The sequence below is a fragment of the Aphanomyces astaci genome (assembly GCF_000520075.1).
Source record: "Aphanomyces astaci strain APO3 unplaced genomic scaffold supercont1.46, whole genome shotgun sequence".
Taxonomy (NCBI): Eukaryota; Oomycota; class Saprolegniomycetes; order Saprolegniales; family Verrucalvaceae; genus Aphanomyces; species Aphanomyces astaci.
Window position 1 is genome coordinate 272,269 of NW_009798309.1, and position 13,756 is coordinate 286,024.

The window sequence follows — 13,756 nt, forward strand, 5'->3', positions numbered from 1 at the left end:
GTTTGTCCATGGATCGCTCAGCTTGTCCATATGGTCGCGAGGAATGCTACTGCCGAACTGGTCCACAAAGCTATCGTGGTCACCGCCTTTCGTCTTGGAGTAAGCGATCCACCAGGCGTTCAGGGTAGCGGGAGTCTTGTCGGCCGAGAGCTTCAGACCGAGAAGAGACTTGCGTTCGTTGTCGGTCAGACCACCACGGTTATCTTGTTCCACAAGCTGCTTCATGAAGTACTCGCAGTGATCTTGGGCGTCCGACGACGGGATGGCACAGCGTGACAAAAGGCATGGTTGCTCGAGGACGTGTCGATATCCTCCTTGACGTCAGCCATTTTACTGGACATTTTGGTCAAGAGGGCATTGAGTTCGGAAGGTAGCTGAAAAGGGTAGCCTGGGGATGGTTCGGATGAGTCGCGAGTCAGGCTAGTCGAGGCCGGTCGTGACGAGGATTCGGGTGCAGGGGTCTCGCTTGTGCTAGACGGGACGAGAAGTCTAGACTGAGTCGTGATCAATGCGTGCTTCGAGAAGTAGCACGCGGTCTTGCAGAAGGGTCTTGTCGTGGACGAGGGACGAGACGCAATCGGTTTTCCTGGCGAAGCGCTTCTAGGCGGGGTCGAGTGTCGTCAGGAACGGCCAATGTTACAGGAAGTTGTTCGTGCAAGAGACGATCGAGAGCTTGGACGTCAGACGAGAGATGCTGAAATTCATTGGAGACGCGACCTAAGTACAAGTCAAGAGTGATCTGAAGTTGAGCAGCGGCCGAAGCTTGACTTTGCACCGAAGGGTGCAGTTAGAAATGGCACGGGTATTCTGGGGGATTACCGTAGGATCTGAAACGGCCAATAAAGGATATTCACCGAAGAGCCCAATGCCTGTAGCTCAAGATGGATCGACGAAACGCCTCGATCCAGTGATTGGTTCCGTTCGGTTACCATATCAACAGCGTTGCCGAGGCGGACAAATTCGTCGGTAGCAGCTGACACGGTTAGACGAAAGAGTTTCGTCCACTCGGTTCGAATGGTCCGTGGTAACGGATTGGTGCTCGAAGGACGAGCCTCGCAAGGTTTGGACTTGATCAGAAAGAAGGTCTGAGAAAATTTGGCTTAAGGCTCACAATTCTAAATTTGCGAGATCTGCACAGGTCGGAGAACTGATGACCGCTTCCGTAACTGTAGTAGCTTCCACGATCGAGTTGTTGTCGGTCTCCATTTCACCAAAGTCGTCGAGAACAACATGCATGGGAGGCATCGTCAATGTTGTCATTTTGTCGATCCCCATGATCTCGCCGCGGTGTACGACTGGAGCCAGACCAAACGTTAGGTCCGATGCAAATACCATCAATTGCTGCTAACGTTCCACGATCGGTTAATGCAAAGCATCATTCGTGCTAGCCTCGACGCCCATGGGTTTCTCTAGACGGTTCGACGAGGTTTGGACATTCATTAGGCGAGGAAAGGTTTCGTCAATCGCCGGCTCCATGCAAACGACGGGGGACAATCCCAAAGGCAAGGCTGGATTGTAGACTGCCGATTCATGTGCAAAGCTCGATGCAGGCAGAGTCAAACGAGTCATCGTAGGTGAGTCAAAACGTGATCGCGTCTGGTCCAAGGCCAGACTGGTTTCATAGCTCTCGACGGAAGCTCGACATACTACAGTCAGCTGGCGATTCGTGTCAAGCTGGACCGTGTGTGTAGCTACCACGTGAGTCGACTCCGCAAAGAGAGGCAAGCCAGGGGTGGGGTAGACACTTCAGCCACGGACAATTTGATTCCGACTGCACTCCAGTTGCAAGGATTGACAAAGGCCCAGCCAGATCTTGGGCTGGACGAGATGTACTCGTCCCCCTGAGTCAAAATGCGGGGCTGAGCTTGCAGCAGTAAACGGAACAATCGACATCTCTTCGTCGTAGTTTTCAGTCAGCATGGAAACGTCTGACATGGATTCATCGAAGCTTGCTTCGATCGCATTGTCTGTATATACCAGGTCTTCGGACGAGCTACGGGGCTCTATGGGTAGGTCACTGTCGCGGTCAAGGACGCCGGTGAGGTTGCAATGAGCAGTGTTCAAGCTACGTTCAACGGCCTCGTCCGTGCCTTCCGTCGCTTTGGTTCGTTTCTCCAAGCCTCTTGTTCGGGTGAGTTGGAGTGGTGTTGAATTCGGTAGTTGCTGTCACGCTTCAGCTGTTTTTGTACTGGGGTGCTTTGGGCTGGTTCAGACTGAATTTTGCACTCTTCATCAGAGCTGCAGCTCAGTAGGATTTCGTCGTCAGCCACGCTCACGAGGTCAAGGCTCATATCGGTCAGGGCTGGGTCGGCTGAGGTAACATCCGTGCCGTCTGAGATGACTTCTACAGGAGGTGGATCCTTAGGCCATTGTACATTCAGGTCTGCTGGATTTCTTGGTTTGACAGGAGCGTCACCCTCTTCTCCACCAATTTTGTGACGGTCGTAGGGGTTAGAGCACAAACTTTCGAAGGTTCGGACTTTAGGACCGGATTCTCTCGGATTTACCAACAGGAGCACAGCAAGCAAGGAGTAGATCCAATGTTAAGCAAATGTATAAGTGAACTATCTAAGGTCAAGAGACCTCTGGGGAAGGACAGTCGAATTCGAAGATAATCGACCAATCGAACAAATATACCTCTGTGACGGCAGTTTTACGAGGTCATTTGGCAGCGCAAGTCCAGGTACGACTCCGTCACACGGGGACTTGCTTTTCCGCACGTGGCCGGATTTCTTGGGTGGGGCAAACAATTCGTCCATTTACGCGACTTGGTCGCGTGCAAGTGACTTGGTGCCCGCATCAAGTCAATATCATGTCGTACACTTTGTCTTTGGAGAGACAGACTCGTGATGACACCATATCATTGCCATCCATGGCGGCGTCCGTATCATCGTCATCCGTGACGGAAACTGTGTCCAACCTCGAAGTCCAGGTGGTGGGACACGTGACTACGCCTGGTGCGCCGCCGTTATGCGTCACCAAAACAGGCAAAGGAGTGAGTTCATTACTCATCACGCCTAGGTCAGTTGAAGGGTCGACGGATGCCATTTTGAGCGTCGTCGTCTTGGATCGCGAATCGATCCAGGGTGGGTGTTTCTTCAAACATCGCATGCCAAATATCAAGTCAAAGCAGTCAACGAGGTCGACGACATAGAATTTTTCGGTGGAGATAAATTATCCGACCGACGTAGGAAGATCAACAGGGACCTTCAGCGAGGTGACAACATTGCCGTCAGACATCTTCACACGCACGTCAGAGTGCGGTGAAGCGCGCCAGATAGCGTCATCATCGACGGAACGATTTCGTTAAATCGAAGCGCGTCGGATATAATTTCGACGTGCACGCGGAACAAATAGTCGTACCCAATGATATGCCTGGTGAAAGAAACTTGCAGAAAAATTGGCCGAGGCAGGACCCGTTGCTTATGTTATGCCACCACGATCAAACAGCAGGCCCACTGTAGCCTCCTATATTTAATTAGGATGCCTCGCGGCTACTGTGGAGTCCCGTGTCCCTAACCGCGCGATCACCACTCGCGACAATGAGACGACCAAAGCGGGGGGCCAAAGTAAAAGGCAATAATAAGAGCAGGTGCCACTCGCGTGAGTGCGGACAGCATCTTCGAATGTCGAAGGATTTGTGCAATAATGCTGCATGCCGGCAGCCTAATCCTTGGAAACTTTCACGACTGTTGCCACCTTGGATTATCTGAGGCAAAGTCTTGTAGTAGACACACGACGCAACGAAACGTTGTTATACTCGCGAATAGAGCGTTTACCTTGCTTGACAAATAGGAACTCCAAATGGAAGCGAAACTTAGCAAAGCTGCCTTCAACTGTTCGATGAAATCATTGGAAGTGATGTTTTCGAACAGTCTTTCTAACTTTACTCCATGCTATATCATCCGCACGACGATTAAGATGCGACATCTCGAAGACACGCGGATCATATCTTCGTCGTTGTTCAAAACATTCGTTGTGCCATCAACTTGTTCATCCAATGGAGCAGTTGATATGAGACTGGTTCTCCGTAATTGGGGACTATAAGCTTGAGGACGCGTGTCTGCGCGATCGAAGCTTGCTATGTGTTATGAAGTGTATCCTCCAGGTATCCCCCAATAGGCATGCTCGAGCGTTGAGGTCGGCAACGTCTTGTAGCGCGGAATCCGGACGAAAGCGAGCGATTGCTCTTGCGGCGCGATGTCTTGTCAAGCATAATCATCAAGGCGAGCAAATCGATCAAGGAGTTAGATCTTTCCTGGAGGCGGCTTGTACCAATGGGAATTGTGTGATCGGTTGTAATTGGATCCCATTACAACTTCCAATTACACGTGCTGGGCCAAGTCAACCAACCGTGTAATAGATCATCACTTGGTATAAAAGTTGAAGCTATCAACAAGAGCGCCAGCGGCATGCTTAGCATGATGATGATTGCGGGAATTCGTTTGGGACGTTGGACTTCGCCGTCCAAGCTGCAGTCCTGTACCATGAATATAAAATTAGGGGGATACATTTCATATCGTATTCCGTAATACGAGTTAGTCACCCATGTGCCAACATCCGTATACGGATACATTGAAAAACGGGTGAAAAGGTGTTTTTTCAGTTAGATATACAAATACACATACTAGTACAATGTGTCCAGAAATTATAGACGCACCTAAATTTTCTCGAGTTCGTCATGATGCCATCCCATTTCCCTCTCTCTCCATGGTGCCCTGCTATCACAGGCGTATGTAAGAGTGTCCACTAAGCAGGTTTCACCAACAGATCTGTTTAGATCGTGCAATCTCTGTATATACTACCCACGTAGACTTACCAAAAAAACTATAGACTACACAAGGGTATAAATTTAAACAGGGTATGATATTATCTAGTTAACGAGTTAACCAATCAGAGAAATTGATAGTCATCGTAATCACCGCTATCAATGTCATTGTCAATGTCATTCGATGGGCCAATCACGGCTTCAACAGCACAATTCTCAATCAACTCAGCTAAAACTTCGTCGTCAACATACCCACCATCATCAGCGACATTCACACTTTCGCCTTCCACTAAACGACACGCCCTATAGCCATTCATAATGATAGACTCCGACAGATCTGTCCACACCGAGGCAATCCACGACATAACACGACTCAAGCACATCCAAGGTGACCAAGAAGAGTTCCAAGGTCCAACCTCCGTCACAAGAAACTGAGTTGAAGCCGCAATAGGTTCAACAACTTTTCTCGCATCGCAACCTCAGAGGACGATTCCACGTGGCGTCGGTAGGTTGACAGGCCCACGTTAACCTTGGCAGAACACGCTCACAGAACGACATTGATGGACTCGGCGTAGGCAACGACTTCATCGGTCCAATGCGCTGAGAAATCATCCCATAAAAGCAGCACGTTCTTGGTCGCTTGATCTGATCGCTTGCCAAAGTGGAACTTCAAAAAGTCCAACGAAATCGTAGCATTCCACCAGGTAGTAGGGTTTCCATAGATGACGCAAGTGTTCTTGGCTTCCAACGGCTCCACTGACGACCAAAGGCGCTTCCCGAACCCTTGTCGTTCTTTCAGGGTCTCTTGAATCACAGTCTTGATCTTGGACTTTGTCATTCGCAACACCAGGAACAAGGGGTGCCTGGTTCCCGTCAAATCAGACATCAGCATGGCTGTTGCACGTTCCTTGTCCTTGCCGCCGCACTGTTTTGTCGCCAGTGTCGTTGAGGGTTCTTGTTCGCAGGTACTCGTAGTTTATAGCACTGCGGGAGGAAGCGTGTGTAGTTGAGGGCAAAATGCACAATGAATTAACTGAAGATCTACAAAGATCTCCTTAATCCTCATCACTATGAAAACTTCTTAGTCTACTTCACTACTTCTACACTAATATGCACTTTTGTATACAATGGATGCGGGTGCGGTTGAGACATTGGGGAACTTCACTAGGCTAGCGATTCTAAGCCATACTTGTCCTAGAGACACATTCCCAGGCAAGCATTAGCTAGGTTTCGTCATGAGCCAGGTACTTAGAAGCTGGGTGCGGGCAAGGTGGTGGCAAGCCGTTAACCCACCTGTCACAACGCTACATAGTTGATGGCCGATTGGTCGGCACTCTACACGACGTCAATTTCGTGTTCGGTCATCAGGGTGCGGACCCTTTACGCAAACTCATCAAGCATGGCTCGCCGTCATCGGTCGAATCCTGGTCAATCTGAGTGCTGGCTCGGAGGGACAGCCGATGCCGTCGCTTGAATCCGTAGACCCAGTGCCAGCTGCTTTGAATTCGTCTTCACTGTAGCCTCAATCGCAGCTTCCAATGCGATGATCTGCAGCATTGATTAGGTGACAGGGACGCCATGCTGGTGCATGCCGTGAACCTACCGTACCAGCATTTCTTCTGCCACGGCAGACAGTGTCGTTCCGGTCCCAGGACTACGCCAGCAACGCTTCTTGGCCGTGGACGGACTCATGGCCATGCACTTGATGTGCTCCATCTTCGCAATCCATTGACAGATCTTCTTGCGCTGGGTCTCTCACATGGCATCCGTGAGTTTGTTGTAGTATCGATCCAACGTGGCGATCATGCCGTGCGCCGCAACGAACTGTATGACGTCATGGCGCTCTTGATAGCCGCATACATGGTTCTTATGCTTCATTGGCTTCTTCTTGGGTCCACACTTGCAGACGGGACGCCCCGTTGGCCGCGGTCGAGATACGCATGTTGGACTCCCTGCCATCAGTATTTTGAAATGATTGGCTTGTGGGTTGGCTGAGGAAGTTTGGCGCCAAGCAAGCTTGTCTTCGTGGCAAACCTCCGAATACCTCTATAAACGAGGAGTATCTAACACGTATTACGGAATACGGTATAATGTTAGGAGGACTGTGTAATGTTAGGAGGACTGTACTAACGTTAGTATTATTGTTGGTGTTCAGGAAGTCCTTTGAAAATTTATTCTTTCGGACTAGGCGAATATATGTGTTCATGGAGGTGCCTATTGGAAAAGTCGACTCATTGCAAAGTACTACGTAGAACTACCGGTAGTACCGAAGTCGGATGGGATTACTAAGTTACTATATTAATAGTAACTTAGTAATGAATGACCTTACACCTATTTTTTTAGTTACTATTAAAATAGTAACTCAAAAAATAGGTGTATGGTCATGGGCGGAAGTAGAGAAGTTCAGGATAACAACTTTGGAAGGCAATACTGTGTACAGTGTTTGATGATATAATCACCAACTCGGTTTCACACACATTCAAGTTTATTGACAGCATACTTATCGCTCTGCAGCAATACATGTACTACGTTGTAATACAACTAGTTGCCGCACCAGTACGCTCCCAAGCTCGCGTACGTGGCACAGATTGTTTGAGTGTACGCAGGGGGGAAGCAGTGGTTCAGCGTAGGGTAGAAGCACCTAGAGCAGCCACCGCACTTGGACGGCGAGACAGTCGTAGGGGCGTCAGTGGGGGCCACCGTAGAAACTTTGGCAGTGGTAATAGGAGCCACAGTAGGGTTCGTGGTAATCGGGGCTGCGGTAGGGGCTGCAGTAGGGACGTTGCTGGTGGTAGGGGCATTGCTGGTGATAGGGGCTGCGGTAGGAGCAGTCGTGGGGGCCACAGTAGGAGCGTTGGTCGTAATGGGGACAGCGGTGGGGGACGTGGTGATGAAGGGTTCAATAAAGTCGCGGGCGATGGAGATGCGACTATACACACCAGGCTTGTCCTGCTGGGCACATCCGATGCCCCAGCTGACCACTCCCACCAACTTGGCAGTTCCGTTGGTTTCCACCGTCAACGGTCCACCAGAGTCGCCTTGGCACGAATCTTCGCCCAACTTGCCGCCCGCACACAGCATGGCTTCATTCACGGTGTATCCGGTCAACAGCTTGGCGCATTGGTCGTTGCTGATGGAATCCACGCCGACTTCCAGCAGCACTTCAGAAGTCACTCCGCCCGAAGACGTACGGCCCCACCCGCGCACAATCGTGGGGGTGCCAGGCGCCACCGTGTCAAACGAGACCTCGACCGGAGGGAACTTGGACGGTTTTTCCAAGATCAAGATGGCAAAATCATGGCTCGTGGTGGCGGCGTTGTACTTGGGGTGCTTGATCGCTTGCTTCACCTTGATGCGCTCACCGTCTTTGGTGCCGCTTCTGTAGTGCGACCCGATCGACACAAAGTTGAGACTTCCGATGCAGTGGGCGGCGGTCAAGACGACGTTGGGGGCGATCAAACTTGATCCACACGAAGCAGCCCCCGTCTCGGTCCGGCGATAACCAGTCACGTACAAGTGCTGGCCAATCGCAGCTTCCGTGCCGCCGACAATTTCTTGTTGGGCGACAACGGTCGTGGAGGCAGCGAAGAGAGCAGACAACGCAAACAGAACGTTCATGGCAAGTGGCAAATTCAAAAATGAAATCTGAGCAAAAAGTCCAAGCAGCCCGAACTCAGAAAGTCATCCGCGACGATGATAGATACCCGAAGGCTAATCTGAGCTGACTGTATCAGTAGCCCCAGTCCGGCCCGGCCACTCACGGTCGTAGGATGATTTGGTGAATCTGAGCAACAACAGCATCCCTGGAAATAACGGAATGTCAGTCCATGGAACATGCTGATGCTCGGTATTTCATACTAGTACTATGTATTTTGGACTCGAATAATTAACATAAGCTTAACATTCATTCAAGTACTGTACTACATGTATTGGGCTCCAGTCAACGTGTACTAACCGGTAAGTTGTATGAATGTACTCGTATATAGAAAGGGGGGTGTTCATCACAATTCAAGGTTAAAGTGCTGTACTTACAGTACCAGTACAGTTAATTGTACAGTTCTACTGTAGTACTGATGCTAAGGAGTAACACGATTGTAAACTACAAGTACAGTACTAATACTGTCGAACGTTCCCTGTTGATACAGCTGTTGATGTATTTACATCAATCACATAACAACCTGATAATGGATCGCATTACCGTACATTGTACCATGAGTTAGTATTAATGCACGGGGCGACACAAATTAACCAAACTCAACCAAGTACGCAGCTCAAAGCGTCTCGATGTGATACAGTTTACTACTCTGGTATTCCCTAAGCATTGAAATTACTGCTTGTTACTTGGACGTTACATTAGGCCGATGTCGCCAATACATCCACTCAAGGAGCAATAGGGGCTCACTCATGAGGAGGCTGTACTAGTACGTACTAGAAGTAAGTACATACTCAGCGTTTGAGACGTGGTTGGGTGATTGATGCTTATAACAAATGATGGTACAGTATCTGCATACCCAAGTCTAAATGTGACACGTACTCTGAATGTTAATTACGAGACGAACGAAACTCGATCTATGGACGAAACTTGGAACAATTCCCTCGCTGCAACAGTAGTACTGTTGTTACGTAATCATTTTTACCAAAGGCCCCTATAACCCCGGAACCCCTGAACCCCTTGCGCTTACATAAAATGCTATTCCCGGGGTTAAGCTGCATCACCAGTGGTTCGCTAGCGCTAACCACTGAGATGCTCTTAACCCCTAGCTGAAATGAGTTGTTTTGAATTTACACTTGATTTGACTATGTGCCAGAAATAACGTGTGTTTTGTATGGCAGGAGGGTCAAATGATTACGTAACAACAGTACTACTGTTGCAGCGAAGGAATTGCTGACAAAACTTGATCTAAACAGTGACTAATTCCCGTACAATTCCATCATTAGAACAGTTCCACTGTTGTTTTGACCCGAACTACTGTTTCAAAGCGTGTTTATATGGAACTTTGCATGCATCTCAGTGGTTAGCTATCGCTAACCACTAGCGATGCAGTTAACCCCGGAGATTTAGCATCGTATGTACTCACCGGGAATAGGACGGAGTCCCAGGTTACAAGGCTACTGGCGAAAAGTGTATCCGGATGTAATAATTCCCTCATTGAAACAGTAAAACAACAGTGAAACTTTTTGAATGATGGAATTATTCCTAATTCCCCCACCGCAGGTATACCCTACAGTACTAATACCTTCAAAAGTCCCAAACGATACCTTTCCTGTTAGTAATGAATTCTGAGCTAACTTACAACAGCCAATCATAACGCGTGAAATGAGGATTTGTTGGACAAATATATATGCAAAGTGGTGGGATTTCTATTGATAGCACCAATACAACGCGTACCAGATAGGGTAAGGCGTCTCAGTGGTTAATAATTTGATGCGCTTAACTCTGGAAATAACATTATACTTCGAAGTATTCGTGCCCACCGGGGTAGGACGAAGTCCCAGGTTTACTACTTGGTTTTATTTTCGCTTACCGGTATGTGCGACGTCTTATATACTGTATGTGTAGTACTAGTACTGTAAGTCGTAATAGTATAATTTCGGAGTTTGAAGGTATGGTGTAATATAAACCTTCTATAAATATTCTTGGAACAGGACCAATTCCAACTGCGGGGATCCAAGGATTGGTGTGACTGTACAGTACTACTGTAGTAGTACGTTATACAAGACACAAATCCATGCTTGAAATTTGGCAAAGGCGACTGGCAGCACCTGTTTCATTATCAAAGTACTTCTGATTTCGACTAGCAGCACCTGTTTCATTATCAACGTTCTTCTGATTTCGACGTGTCAGTGGCCACTTTGAAGCTGCCATTAAACTGTACGAAACTGGTTCACTGGTTCCCATCGGTACATACTGTACTGTAGCTTATTCTAGGATCAAGCCCCACCTCACACAGAGTTACTGTATGGTATGTGGTGCAGGGGTTACAGCGATACTTCACCATTGGAAACACCAACGGAACTTTGGGTGGTGAGAGTGCCGGGGCATTCGGTCTCGTAGGCATACATAACGTCAGCCACATTTCTTGCATTACAGTAGTTGACAAAGCTGACATGTGTTATGAATTGTAGTATTGTGCTTTCGAGTGAAATTTCGTGTTGTGGCGTGGTTTCTCGTTGGAAATTAAATCGATTTGATTGGCTACTTCAGAATTATTAACCAATCAAAACCTTCTCAATGAAATTCAACCAATCAGATCGATTGTGGATCGATTTGGTCGGCGCGATTCGATTGCACCCCCTCCCCAAATTTGTATCAAATCGACAATACTTCGAAGTACTATTAATAGTATGAGATTATGCCGATTCACGGTGGCATGGATTTCTGAGAAACACAACAGTAGAACTGTTTAAATGAGGGAATTGTACAACTTGACTGCCACGAATTGTTCACCGAACTACACATGTCGCATTGTCAACTCAGATGGCCGAGTCGTCCATATACAACTCCTCTCTACTCAGACCGCATCGGTCGATTTTCTGAGTTCATTTCGTTCCCAGCTTGAACGAACCACCACGGCCTCCCAGTTTACAATTCTCCCCATGGTTGCTGTGTCCGCGTTCGTGTCTTTTCTGTCGTTGGCGGCGTCGGCCGTGTCGGCCTTTCAATGCCAATCTGCTCCCGTGATCGGGGCCGACGAGCTGGTGCTGCTGACGTCCAACGTATACACTCCATTCTCGTACCAATTGAACCGCCCCGACGCGGCGTACCTGTCGCTCCACTTTGCCTCAGTCAACATCCCCGTGGGGGGATTGCTTACCATCAGCTCCCCCGACGGCTTGCAGTTCCACGAGTACACGAACGTGACGCAAACCAACTTTTACGCCGAGTTCATCGATGGGGACAGTGCGTTTATTACGTACACCCCTCCTCGTTCTTCTTTGATCGACTCGTTGCTCGCAAACGACGCCCCCAATGCGTTTTTGATTGACAAGTTTGCCCACGGGTTCCCCAAAGCTGACTTAGACAGCCAAGTGGAAGCGATTTGCGGCAAGGACGACTCCCAGTCGGCCGTGTGCTTGAAGACGTCGGACGCCCCCAAGTACCAAAAGGCGCAGGCCGTGGCCCGGCTCCGTATCAACGGCAGGTCGCTTTGCACGGGCTGGCTGTTTGGGTCGGAAGGCCACTTGATCACTAACAACCACTGCATCCGCAACGCCAACGATGCGTCCAACACCCAGTTTGAATTTGGGGCCGAGTGCACGACCTGCGAGACCATCCCCGGGGGGACCTGCAAGGGGGTGACGGTGGCCACATCGTCCGAGTTGTTGTACACGAACCCGGCCAACGACTTTACACTGGTCAAGCTCAAGCTCGCCAACGGCGCGTCCTTGGCCTCTTACGGGTACCTCCAAGCCCGCGCGTCCGGCCCCGTGTTGGGGGAACCCATTTACATTGCCCAACATCCGGGCGGCAAGCCCAAGCGCATTGCTACAATCGTCGACTCGGGCGCCGTCGGCACCATCGAAAGCATCAGCATTCCGTCGTGTGTGGCGGATGAAGTCGGGTACACACTCGACACGGAAGGCGGGTCGTCCGGGTCGCCCGTTTTGAGTGCCAAGGACAACGCCGTGGTGGCCCTGCACAACTGCGGGGGGTGCCTCAACGGCGGCGTCAAGATCAGCAAAGTGATCAAGGACCTCACGGCCGCCAACTTGGTGCCCAAAGACGCGTTGGCCGGTGGCTCCACTTCGGCCCCGATTACCACCACTGTCACACCTGTGACGACGTCTGTGGCTCCTGTGACGACGTCTGTGGCTCCTGTGACGACGTCTGTGGCTCCTGTGACGACGAAATCCCCAGTGACGCCTACCCCGACGGGGCCTGTTTCGGACTGCAACGGATGCAAGGGCTGCTACTCCAAGGTGTTGGTTGCGTGCTTTCCGTTGGGCTACACGCAGGCCCAATGTGCTTCGTTCACTGGGTTTCAAACGATTTGGTGTGGCAACTAACTAATGGCGCTATGTACCTGACGATGTAGTGTTGTAAAGTCCCAAGTGATAAAAAATATGTATGTTACTTGTTTTGTTATTGTGCCCTGATTGATGCCTTGAAACGTTTTTCCCATCCTGCAGTTCACGAAATCAAGTGCCGAAATTCCCAACAACAGCAAAGCCTGCCTGTTAACATCACATGTGTCCTACATTGCAGGAGGCTGCGTGAAATCTCGAAAGGTAGAATTGAAGTGGGAATAACTCACGGTACATTCTATATAACGTTATTCTGAGTTGAAAGCTGACCAAGGCTGAAAAAAGAACGAATACTTCGAAGTAGTATAAAGTATTTGTATCGCCAAAACGCCATTTTGTGCCCGATTTCACATTTTGATGCGAAAAATGTCATTTTGGCTCAAAAAGCCATTTTGTGAATAGAGAGGTTTCGCAACTTGCGTATTTCCCATTCCCATAGCATTATCCGGTTGTCTGGGAAATGGAGTGGGAGACCAAATATAGTCGTTTCGCAACTCGACTCCCATAAGCAAAACTACAGTGCTGGACAAAAAGGGTTGGTACACTTGATTTTTACTTGCAACTTGTTCAATATTTGTCCAATCAACACGCGTTAAGGATCAGCTTCATCCAATGAAAGAGACGAATACGTTGGTATATTTATATTACAGGCACGTTGTATACGTGCTGAGTAATGTTAAAAAAAGTTCGAACGATACACTGGATAAAAAACATTGGTACACAGTCCATTTACGCAGTTGCATGCTCCCGTCGATCGTCCAGCTACCTGCGATAGACGTGTATGATAGCTCGAAACATACATAGACAATAACACTCATGTATGCATGCATTAGACATGGCACAAGGCGAGCGTTTAACCCTGCACGAGCGTGAAGCGATTCTTGCCTTTCGCAAGGCAAAATGGGCCATTCGAAAGATTGCCGCCGAGCTCTACTTGTCGAAGGGAGCCGTCGCCAACTACAT

At 49.1% G+C, this 13,756-nt stretch overlaps 3 protein-coding genes across 3 annotated transcripts; 1 reads left to right on the forward strand and 2 right to left on the reverse strand.

Annotated features, from left to right (window-relative positions):
• Positions 1–420: 420 nt before the first annotated feature.
• H257_13218 (hypothetical protein) lies at positions 421–2,759 on the reverse strand (the record flags this gene model as incomplete). The annotated part of the gene is made up of 7 exons (XM_009840685.1): positions 421–471; positions 532–600; positions 930–1,085; positions 1,156–1,344; positions 1,834–2,122; positions 2,215–2,360; positions 2,688–2,759. The coding sequence occupies 7 exons, from the start codon at positions 2,757–2,759 to the stop codon at positions 421–423; spliced, it is 972 nt and encodes a 323-aa protein (XP_009838987.1).
• A 4,472-nt stretch (positions 2,760–7,231) lies between these two features.
• H257_13219 (hypothetical protein) lies at positions 7,232–8,394 on the reverse strand. The gene has a single exon (XM_009840686.1). It carries the CDS (start codon positions 8,384–8,386, stop codon positions 7,310–7,312), a length of 1,077 nt encoding a protein of 358 aa, XP_009838988.1. The 5' UTR covers positions 8,387–8,394; the 3' UTR covers positions 7,232–7,309.
• A 2,969-nt stretch (positions 8,395–11,363) lies between these two features.
• Positions 11,364–12,842, forward strand: H257_13220 (hypothetical protein; the record flags this gene model as incomplete). The annotated part of the gene is made up of 1 exon (XM_009840687.1): positions 11,364–12,842. A coding segment is annotated over one exon (1,412 nt), but the record flags the coding sequence as incomplete, so codon positions are not given.
• Between the last annotated feature and the right edge of the window lie 914 nt (positions 12,843–13,756).